This window comes from Acyrthosiphon pisum, chromosome A3 (genome assembly GCF_005508785.2).
Source record: "Acyrthosiphon pisum isolate AL4f chromosome A3, pea_aphid_22Mar2018_4r6ur, whole genome shotgun sequence".
NCBI lineage: Eukaryota > Metazoa > Arthropoda > Insecta > Hemiptera > Aphididae > Acyrthosiphon > Acyrthosiphon pisum.
In genome coordinates this window covers 7,611,472-7,624,056 of record NC_042496.1, presented here as the reverse complement: position 1 = coordinate 7,624,056, position 12,585 = coordinate 7,611,472, and the positions used below count along the sequence as shown (strand labels likewise).

The following is a 12,585-nucleotide window of genomic DNA, read 5'->3' as shown; positions in this document are numbered from 1 at the left end:
CTTATTTGTATTCAGTATTTGTATTTCAGTTGTCACTGTCTTGTCGCTAATTATATTGTCTTCTACTGTTGCCTTCTGGTTTCTACTGTACGTACTAATGTTATAATAATTTTATAATGTTACATCTTATATTATAATCTGTGATCTTAAATTGTCGTTTTGGAAAAATGATTATGAATACAGAATTCTGAATGCAAAAGATCCAGCATTCAGCAACTATTTCAATAAATAGTTGGCGTAGTTTTTGTTAAAAAAAGAGAGTGACAATAAAAACTATTTAAAAAGTAATAAAGTAGGTAGTTAGTCTTTATTTTAGTTCTAACTTGCTGAGCGTAGCTTCTAATGTGATAATATTAAATTAGTTTTATTATACGAGTTGAATCATTTGGATCTAGTTCAGCAACTGACTATAGTATTGCAATCATGTACATTTTGGAAAATTTCTTCAAAGCATTGCGATTGTTTATCCGGACCCATGTGGATCTTGACATTGACATTAAATTGCCAATGATAAAACACCACATTAACGGGCACATCCGTTTCTATTCAACTAAAGTGAGTGTTGCTAAACATATTAAATCACTAAAAGTTTGAAATTTCAATCTATATTTAAAATATATGCGTTTGTTATTTCCTAGGATTTACAAAACGTTGTTGAAAAGTTAGTGGAGGACTTGACAATTGTTGAACGATGCTCATGGTCTTCAGATTATACATCAATATGGTTAAAAAAAGAATTATGGACATCCACAGTGATGAAAGAGATATTAATATCTGGCTGTAAATATGGTAGCAATGATGATCACCAAGGCACTGTAAAGTATATGATCTCATTGTCTCAAAAACATCAGTTAGTATCTAAGACTAGTTTTTTGTGAACATAGGTAGTTTCAGTCAGTTCTGATGAGTGTAACGATTCAGTTACATGCTTACGCATTGCCCTATTGAAAGAAGCAATTCAAAATATGGCCAAAACAAATGGCTATACGATAGGAAGTAATGGACTGCATTTATTGGTGTCGAAAAAAAACAAGCCATGCAACGATAATCTTATATTGTGTGGTAATGTTGTTTGTAATGTGACAGCCAAACAGTATAAACAGTGAGCATATAATTAATTAATTTAATATACCTATTCGGGACATAATCTATTATTTTGGGTTTTCAGGCGAAAACAAGAGGCTATTACTAAAATGTCTGCTAATCGTATTGAATCTGATGAATATCCAATTGATATCATTTCAAAACTATGCCATGCATCAATTGTCTATGAATTATTAAGTGTCCGTCATTGTAAAGTTATTAATACAGAATGTGATACATCAAATAAAGACAGTTTGTTTAAATAAATATTTTTGTGCTTAAAATGTACAATTTAAATTTATTTGGTTCCTTTTTTTTTAGGTGGTATTTTCATAATGTACAATTATTCAAGGCTGTGTCAAGTATGGAAAGCGTATGAAAAAGGCGTTATTGAAAATCACTATGAACCTTTACCAGACATTGGTTCAATTAACTTTGGATTGTTGACTAGTAAAGTGAGCTATGTTATATGATGACACCAGGGGCGTAAACTAGAATTTTTCGACCACATAGTTGGCTCATCTGAATCGTTTTTTTGTGGTTATAAAAATATTATTTTAGTTATGCTCCCATGAGATATTTATTTTGTCATGTATGCACTTATATAACAAAAAAATTCATATAATTATGTAATCAAAATTATAAACATGCAATTAATTTCTTAATATCTATAACTTTACTATTCATATTTGTATAGATAGTAGAAAATCTGTATAAAGGCCTATTGTGATCTGATATACCATTACTTTTTTTCTAGTGTCTGACACTGGTTTAGAAGTTTTAAATTACAATGAATAATATTATGTTTATAATTTAGGAAGAATGGATTTTAATTCTTAACCATTTATCAGTGTTTCCTTTGGTTATTCAACAATCTGTTGAACACTTGTTGTCAGCAAATGTGGATGTCCATAGATTGTGCAAGTTTTTGATGGAAATGTCATCTGCGGTTAGCCTATTTTATCATAGGCATCATATTTTATCAGTGAGTGCATTATTTAAAATTGCAAGTGGTTTTTTAAAATATTATTTTTAGTGTTAATTTTTTAAACATATTAATATAGTTTTTGTGTAGTATAAACCATAAAAGAAATAATATTAATAATAAAATAATAAACTGAGTTAAATGTAACAGTATTTTCACTGGCACAAAAATTACTGAAAATTAATTTAAATATGTGTAGGTGTTAACAGTGGCGTACCCAGGATTTTAGAACTATGAGTCTGTCTTACTTACGAGAGGCCACTGTGTAGAAACATATAAATTGTATAATTTGAATTTGAATTAATAATACATACCTACTATCATTTTTAAACAATAATTATTATAATAAATAATAGTTAATAGTTGGTAGTATTATTCTTATTGACTGAATTTTTCATTTATATGATACTTGTAGTTACATAAAAAAATTGTCAATAGAAAATCGACAGGGAGTGCCGCTCCCCTGAATCTGCCAGTGTGTATAATTTTTTCAAATAAAAAATGTTTATGTAGTTTGCCATTTCGAGGGGCCAAATTTAACTGGGAAAAAAAACTGTGGGTCAGCTGACCTCCCAACCCCCCCCCCCCCCCTGGGTCCGCCCCTGGGTTTTAAGCACATAGTTCATTAAAATTGATTACAAAATATTGATTTATAAAAATGTTTCATTTAATTTGTACAATATTATGCCATTTATTTTCCTATTTTTCTTTAATATTATTTATAAGTAAATTGTTTGAAACCATAGAAATGTAAATTATTTCTCCATACCTATGAAAGTATACTTTTCTTGTGTAAAGCTATTATGTCAAGTTCCCTTAATTTTGACATATGCAGTACCTAACCATTTTTAAAAGAATTTAAATTTTCTTAACTCATTCAAGTCATTGTGAATCCTGTTATTTCTTTGCTTATTAATGTGGTGGTTATAAAAAATTATATAATCAATATTTTATTTTAATATAAATATCAGACATATTTAATAATTATAAAAATATGATAACATTGAAATTGCATGATTTATTAGTTACGTTAATACACATGTGATGTCATAAATGATTCACCATCACTAGTTTTAATATGAAGGCTGTGGATAATTTTTTTTACTGCATACAGCTGATTTTTGGTGAATTTTATTTGTAACATTTTTTTTTGTTTTTCAATTTTAGAACTTTAAGTAAAAGACTTTTTTTAGCTACTTACTCTCATATTATATGAAAACATAATAGAAAAATGAATTCATAAATGTTTAATCACTACTTGTGGTATGAGAACCTCACAACATATGGTATAAAGCTGGGGTTGGCAACCTTTTTGATATCAAGGGCAAACAAATGAATATAAATTTTTCATGGGCCACAATTTGAATATGCCTTATTTTATTTTAAACAAAATTGGATAATCATGTCAAATTTTGCTTATTTAAGTTCATAACTATTATGTTTATTAATTTAACAAGGTATCTTTAACAACAACGTTTTAATTCACAGATTCCAGTCCATATTATTTTAGTATTTTCATACAAATTATAAATTTTAAACGTGACCTGCATGTTGCCGACCCCTAACATAAAGCATTAAGATGATGTTGTACCCGCATGTGCTCTATCTGTTCCACAAGGGTGTATCATAGAAAATCTATGTACCGGATTCTCACTACAGTTTATTTATAGCTAATATTAGAGCAAATTAACAAATTTTCAAATGTGTATAGGAGAATATAAACTGTGCACAGAGTTAATTTGTTTATTTAAAAATAAGTTATATGAATTTTAAATTATTTAGTACTTATAACTTATTAAAAAATGTTTAAAATAAAAACATCAAAAAAACTCTTCCCGATCACAGTTTATATTGTTCTCTAAAAATGTTATAGTATATAATTTTACTTTAATATGAACTATAAATAAACTGTATTTAGAATCTAGTATGTAGATTTACTATGTTCCACGTGTTGCGTGTGTAAGACAGAGACAACACATGCGGGTACCCAGTACCCCATCCTTTTAATGAACATTTTTAAAGATAAAATAAAATAAATAAAAATAATTTTAGGCACTTAGTAATACAAATTTATGAAATTTTAGTTTATCCTACCAACATTTTCACTAACCGTTTTTCATGCTTAATTTTAAATAAATGTTAATTGTGTTGGCATTCATTTTTATTGTTACTGTCATTATTATTTTATAATTAACATTCCTTTTTTTTGGCGTCAATATTTGAGTAAAATAAATACACTATTAATTTCTTATTAATATCTTATTAACAATGTAAATTTGTATGCAATTTATGCATTTAAATCAGTAATATTTTTTCTCATAATATTACTTAAAAGATTTGACATTTAATTAAAGTTAAACATTAAATTTAAATATAATCTAACTACCTACAAATATTTTAATAAAACTAAAAATATGAAATATAATATTTTTTATTATATCCTCAAATATGATTGAAACAATGAATTTAAATTATAATATGAAACAGACTAAGAACAATAATAATATTGTCTGTAATCTCAATTCTGTAAATGTGCTAAATGTGCTGTGCATAAATAAATAACTGGTAAATAAAATAGTACCATACTAATAATTACTATACAAATGAATGGTGTTAATATTATTTACACAGATAAATAAAATACATTAATCCAAATAATTGGATGAATTAAGACTCTATAATATACATTTTTGATAATCGCAGTCTAATGATGTATTACGTACTCAATGATATGTCTCATTCTTTGTATTCATCTTTTTATAATTTTTTCTTTGTGTTTTATTATCACTTTTAAATGTCTGAATCACTATTCAATAATTAAGTACATATTATAGAAAATTATTACTTGAGTTTATTGAAAACATAATATAAAATAAATGTAATGACATAAAAGTATCTGCATGATTAAACAAAATATACTTTTTGAATCATAAACAAAGTAATCAACTAATAATTATAAACTATAAACTTAATATTATATGTAACTTTTTTATACGCTTAAAATAACTTAATTGCATAATAATCAAGGTATTAAAAATTGCAGGTAAACACTGTAATTATTATACACAAAGTATGTGTAACCATTAACCAATAATCTGTTAAGTTTTATAGTTTACTATTATATGTATAATATCTTACTATTGTTGGTTATTATTATTATTTGTAATATTGTATTAATAAAATAATGGCAATATTACAATACCATAGAATTCACTTAAAATTAAATTTAATAACGGAATTTTTTCAAATTCTTTTTCAAGGATTATTTAAGTACCTATACCTTACTAGTTATAATTTATAAATGTATTCGTCGTACATAATCAATGATAAATATTTTACAAACCTATATTTAATTATATTATGTTTTTGAACAATTTCAAAGCATGCATGTGTATGGCAGGTAGTCTATACACACACATATTAATTAAATATAATACGACTAAACATAATTAGTTAAATTTTATATTTATATAATGAATATATTATATTCTCAGGACCCGATTTCAAGTTTATTACCGCTGATGTATGCTCGATTATATTTGGTCAAATCGTCAATACAGGTGTATGAAAATGTTTTCCAATTATTAGGTATCGAAGCTGTAAGCGAAATGTGAATGGTACTTCGATAAAATCGTCATTGAAGCTAATGCTGCCCAATTGTCATGAAATAATACTATATTGCCAAACTTAACCGTCACGTTATAAATTGATGACTTGTTTAGTCAATTTTATTATGTTACAAATAATTATAATACAATATGAAATTATTTCAAAATGTGTTTACTTTGTTTTTAATTATTTATCTTTTTGAATTGATCAATACCTACTCTGGAAAAGTAAATGAAAATAGACAGCACCACACGGTACGTTTTTTTTCTAAAAATTCTACACGCGTGTAGTTGGTAAAAAATATATAATATATGAGATACCGGGACAGTAATAAACTGACAAACTTTTTCTCTAGTCGTGACTTACGGAACTCCGCCGACTACATTTCTTAAAAACACATGTTCGAGCCGTTGAGATAACAGCATCGTCTGCTGTATAAGAATGTCTGTTGTAAGTCTGTTCGGGACCTTTTTCTCTTTTACTTTTATTGGTCTTTTACATTTCCGAAACCTTTTGACTTTCAAAAGTTGTCTTATACAACTATATATTGCATCCACTGCTACTGTAAACTTGTTTTCGATAAACGTGCTCGCCGGTTAGATAAAACAATAAACCAAGTTAAAAGTTTGTCGGCGATTAACTACCTACTCTATATACCTATACGAACGACAAGTATTTGAAGATAATCGGAAATCGGAATTCTACAGAAATATATGAATGATATAATATATATTATTTATTTATATAGTATTATCGTTATACACGATACATTGTAAACATGTGACATGTCTCTCGTGTGTAAGCTAAAATAATTTTAATTTATGAAATCGATATAATGTGTTTGACTGATAAACCGATAGCTACCGATGTATATACCAAAGTACCTATATAGGTATGACTGTACGAGTACAAACACGGATTCTAGCTTTAAAACCGACGTCGTGTAAAATTTAGTTAATAACCATTGCATTGTAGGCGCAATATTTCAAATAATAAAATACATTTAGTCTTAGATTCTGAGTGGAGATTTATTTTTAAATTTTAACGAGAATTAGTTTTACAATGATGTGTATGGTTTTTTTTTGTGTACGGCTGTACCTATTTCTTAACATTTTAGAGTTGTGAAAATGTAGTCTATAGTAGAAAAATTAGAACATTAAATCTAGTTAAAGTTGACTTTTAAAAGTAAAACAAAGTAAATTTAATATATGTTTTTTTGTACCCAAATCAAAAACTATCTATGATTATACATGCCTTAGACCATTGCAATTTTTACTAAATATTAATAAGAGCATACTCTTGATAAAATATATTTTTTTGAATATTTTGGCTCTTTTTGAGCTATTTATAGACATTACAAGTACGAGTCTTAATTTTTTTCTATTTATGTTGATAACATTTTTGGTCTTAGTCAAAACACTAGAAAATATACATTATGTTCCTGATAATTTATTCTTATAGCGCTTAAATTATATTGAAAATAGGTATATATTATGGCCCAATTTTTTTTTTGAAGCGTTTTAAGTTAAATTGCTGACAAAATTCGTAAAAATCTTGAACGCTTGCAAATTATTTTTTAGTTTAACATTTCATAAGGAGAGCAGAGCATGCGGCCACTGGCAACTGGAGGCAGAAGGAACTTTGCGTCTTGGTCACTCTTGACGTGAAGAACGCCTTCAACACATTGCAGTGGCCGGCGATTGATGAAGCGCTGACAACTCTTCCCTCACCAAGTATAGAATCAAGAAAGAAGAGAGAAAAACCACCATCACAGATTGGCACACAAGGTGGACTGAAATCGCAAAGGCCTCTTGGACAAGACGCATTACTCTGAATATCGAAAGATGAAAGAGTAGAACGACCCCAATAGTACCGTGGACGTATCACATGACGCAGGCTCTAACAGGGTAATCTCAAAAAGTCCAAAAAAAGCACTCAAAACTAAAAAATCGGAAAATATGCAAAAAAAGCAAAATAAAATTTTTAATTTGAGTTCTCTGTCTCACGAAACACATTTTTAGCTTACTCTGCTATTTTTTAAGCATTTCATAAGAAATATGCAAATGCTATAAAATCCCAACCCTGGTTATGACTATGCCTCTGCAAACGTGACATTTTAAAGGAGTTGTGCTTAGGCAATTAATTTGCTCTTACCGTCACTGTTCGTCTTTGCATGTGTGTAGTAAATTATCATAAGTGTGTGTATACTCATCCCTACCAATCACCCGCATTATACATATTATCATGCCATTTAATCATTATATCAAAATATTCAAAACCAATTTATGGATGTGATTACGTTAAATCAGCCATACGACTGACCACAATTTGGTTATAAACATTATATTTTTTTAAATCGAATCACTATTATATAGAAGTATAGGTATTTTAATTTTTGTCAATTGCTAAGGTCGTTTGGTTAGAAAATTGATAGGGTTTGCAGGGGCCGTAAGAGGACATAACACTGGCATTTGTTGTCTCCGTTTTACTAGTGTGAAACATAGAACATTTACGCTCAGCCGATCACGTTTAGCTTCTTTAGTTTAAAAATTAGAGTAATAAATCGACCTATTATGAAACTTGATGGCAAGAACATTATCTGTGTTTGTATGTGCGTTTTTTATAATATTTAAATTTTTTAGCAAGTTTTGTGTATATAATATAGCGTAAACTAAAAATGCTCATAAATAACTAAAAACTGAATTATCGTATAAAAAACCCACACACTAACACAAATAATGTTCTTATAATATGTCAAATCACTCTAATTTTTAAACTAATGAAGGTAAACGTAATTTACTAAGCGTAAATTTGTTATATGTTACGCACTTGTAAGACGGAGACAACAAATGCTGGCAGTGTTAGGTACGTCCTCTTAAGTATAATAATATGACAGAAGTACAAAACTAACACTTTGAAAATACTCACTATAGGTATTTTATTGCTTTCGATAGTAAAATAAAATATAAAAATTCCAAAAACTAAAATTTGAATAAATTAATGAATTATGAAAGGAAAAATGGGGTGAATATGTCTGGTAAGTAGCCTTGTGTATATCGTTATACGGAATTCCTTCAACATTGAAATGGCCATTTGTTTTCCATCTCATGCGATTATCGTACTTACATAATTTTTGTAACTAAGATTAATAATTTTTTTTCAAAAAATAAAAATAACATAAATGTAAACTGTACGAAAAAACTTTGTACTGCATAATAACAATCACACCCAAACACATATTATTATAATGGTATAATATTATTTTAGTCGAACGAGTCCTCTATACCTACTCACCCCGTAAGCGAATAGACTGCGATCGCGTGACCTCGTGCGCATTTTCGACTATTGCGAACGATATAACCGAAGTCAACGGATACGGATATGTTATAATATTTTTTGCACTCGAAAATATTATTAAATATTATTATTATTATAATATAATAAGTACTTGCACGCCAAACGCATGTCGCAATAATGCTCGCGGAACTTGATATCGTCTATTATAAAATAAACATATGTGTATTATTATTTATTATATAACACGTAGGTACCTATATCGCCATCATTCGCCGTCACTATATTGGCCTATCGTCTACACTCATCTACACTTCTACAGTAGGTATGTATTATAGCCTATAGGTAAACGCGTGCCTGGTACATGCAGGCGTACACGAAACTGAGAATTGTGAGTGGGTTGATGGAGGATTAGCCCCCAACAAATAATTTCCAAGCCTCCTGACCACTTTTGACGGTACCTACCTATAGTTATTTGTATCGCTTGTAAGGTATATTGGGACCTGCAGTTGCGTCATTTCAGTTTTCAACTAATAGAGGGGGGCAAAGGTTTTGACCGGCCCGAATGGGTAAAAATGAACCTGTCGCTCGCTATTTTATAAAACTAACTTGTGCATAGAAGTTTATGGTGGACATATTATATTGAACAATATTATAAAACAAACACAAAATATATTACATACAATATCAACTACGAGTATAGTGGGTTCTTTATTAGATACTTTTTGGATTAGCATCAGTTATCAAAGTGTGAAAACTGTATAGGCACCTATACCTACAATTTTACAATATTATTCTGTATTTTTTAAAATATAACTGCTTTCATTTATTAAAATTTCAACCAATTGCCAATTTCCACAATTTTTTTTATCCGTATTATAAATAAACAACTACAAAATGGCTATTTTCGAATTTAAAAAAAGATTTTATAGACCAAGATAATTTATATGGCTAATTGTCATATATATTAGATACATAAAAAAACTGCACAAGAATATTTGCATTATATTTTGAATTAGAGCTATTTACTGACTTTCTAATTAATTAACATACCTATATCTACTGTAGGTATATTATAAAATTCACACAATTAAATTTTCAAGTGCAATATTTTTGACAAAAATTAATTTAATCTATTGTATTAGGTACTATAATAGTAAAATAAATTTATTTAATAGCATTATAAAATAATATACAATTAATTAATATACCTACCTATACTTGGTAATATTTTAGACTGATATCTTAATTCTTAATGCGTGACTATGTCTTTGATCATAATTAATTTTTCTATAATAATATAATGATTAATCATTGAATTTAAATTGAACATATTATATAGGTACATTACAATGATCATATTACGGTTGACACCTACTGTAGGTAGAACAGATCAGTTACCTAGTTTCCCTCTCTTTTTTACAATAAGTACCTAGCTATTTGTGTATAAACTTGATACTTACAGGCGACAATCATATATTTAATAAATCCTTTGTTCAACACCAGAAATGGAGAAAATTATTTTTATAATTACATTTTGCTTTATTATTTTTCATTTTAAATAATCTGGTCTCAAAATAAAGTAATTTAAAAATTCAAGCATAGAAGACACTTTTGGCTACTGCTCTCCTTTCCTCGCAGTATTTGTAGTATTGTGGAGCTAAATCGTGGAACCTAGCTGCAATAAACGTCACGTCACTATCACCTTTTCAATTCAGTACTGCACTGCCGTTCATAAGTCATAACTCATAACCCATAACTTTTTCTACTGTCAACCACAATATCTATTTACATTTAATCGATAAAGGATACAATGATATTGTATAGGTACATAATAACTTTATATCACAAATGTTTATACATACGATCTTCTATATTATAAGGCAATTGTAGCGTTCCTAATTAGAAATTGCAATCTCAAGCGCCAATCACGGCATGTCAGCCACTCGGCCATATTTTTGGCTGGAAAAAAATTTGAATTTACTATGGAAAAAGTATATAATTCATATTTCGCACTCCTATTAATGCATAATTATTAATACAATGCATATATTTTAAGATCTGATTCCAATGTGACAATGTATTTGTGTATGCATGTTATTTTTAGTATTATATCTGTTATGGATTTTACTGAAGCATTAGATGTAATTGTGTAAATGTGTATAGATTATAGGTATGCACGAGTTATCCATTAAAAAAACAATATTCACCAGATATATTTTCTGATAAAAATGTTTACATGTTCAATAATTATTGTTTGCCGTTAAAGCATTAGGTAGGTATCTATTATGTCGAAGAAATTAATTTAGTATAAAACAAATAAAACCGTCAATTTTTATATTTTAAAAACACAATTTTTTTGACACAGCCATAAAATTTCTTATAATATAAATTATAATACTTATAAAATACAAGCCAATTTAACTCTGTAGTTACACATACATCAAACGAACACAAAATATTTACATAATTGATTGTCAGATATTATTAATTTAGTCAATAATAAGCAACGTTTACTGACATCTGAATTAGTTCTTAACTTAGCCACACGATGTACCTAATTGGATTTTTAAATATTGCTTTCAAATTAAAGTTACCAAATTTAATTTGTGGTTTTCTAAGAAACTGCAATGAAACTCTAAAACAAATGACCGTAGATTCATGAAAACTTGACTGAATGTTTATATTAGCATTTTTTATACACCATAATATTTTCAATATATTTTGACATATTTTGAGCTGTTAACGGACATTTTTAGTTTCCAATTTGTTTAGTTTTTTATTCTATAGACTATAAATATCAATAAAATGTTGGGTAAAAAGCTTGAAAATTTAATAGAAGGCTCCTAATGTATTGTTTCAAAGACAGATGGAAAATATTAAAAATCCAGTTACAATATTTTTTTTATAAGTATTTTAAGTTCAATATTGACAAAATACATAAAATTCACAAAAATTTGTAAATTATTCTAAGTTAGAAATTCATAAAAAATTTTCTTTTTAAATCTAAGATTTGAAAATGTAATACAAGATTCCTCATAAGTTTGACTACCTTTATCAAAATCTATAACTAATATTGAATGAGTTTATTTATGGCTGTAAATGACTGTATTTGTGTTCAGTTTTTCTTTCTGAAATACGTTGGAAAAAAGTTGGAAAAACTTTTTTGACAGATTTGAAAGATCGCATAACAACAGCTTGGAATGGCGTATTTCCATCACACAAGAAGTGTTGAAGTCGACCACCATTTCAATTATGATGAAATATGAGAAATGTGTAACAAGAAACGGAGGCCATTTTTGAAATTATAAATAGTTGTAGGTACATAACATTATAATTTATAACAGTGTTTATTTATCAAAAACACCTTAAGCCAGAGACGAGAGATTTCCACCTTTTTGAACTTGTGGGTCGAATAAATATTTTTGATTTATTTTATTTGCCACGTGTGTCGTATAATTTAATTACATATTTAGGCATTGGAAACTATATTCGTGCAAGCATTTTTTTTGTTATTTTTTTCCAAAGACTAAAATCGACCGAATACACTGTTGCAGAGAACTGCACTGACACCGTCGAAAAATATCGGATATTTACGTATACTTATATGTATG

The 12,585-nt window shown here is 28.0% G+C and overlaps 1 protein-coding gene across 2 annotated transcripts; it reads left to right on the top strand.

The window, feature by feature from the left end:
• LOC100571359 (DALR anticodon-binding domain-containing protein 3) lies at positions 1-5,851 on the top strand. Of its 2 annotated transcripts, none has more exons than XM_016804260.2 (8): positions 1-284; positions 363-555; positions 639-815; positions 885-1,102; positions 1,169-1,335; positions 1,405-1,538; positions 1,901-2,068; positions 5,563-5,851. In XM_016804260.2, the coding sequence occupies exons 2-8, from the start codon at positions 424-426 to the stop codon at positions 5,680-5,682; spliced, it is 1,116 nt and encodes a 371-aa protein (XP_016659749.1). In that variant the 5' UTR covers positions 1-284; positions 363-423; the 3' UTR covers positions 5,683-5,851. The 2 variants fall into 2 exon arrangements, with proteins under 2 accessions (XP_016659749.1, XP_003244420.1); XM_003244372.4 differs by having other exon boundaries at positions 1-292.
• Positions 5,852-12,585: the final 6,734 nt, after the last annotated feature.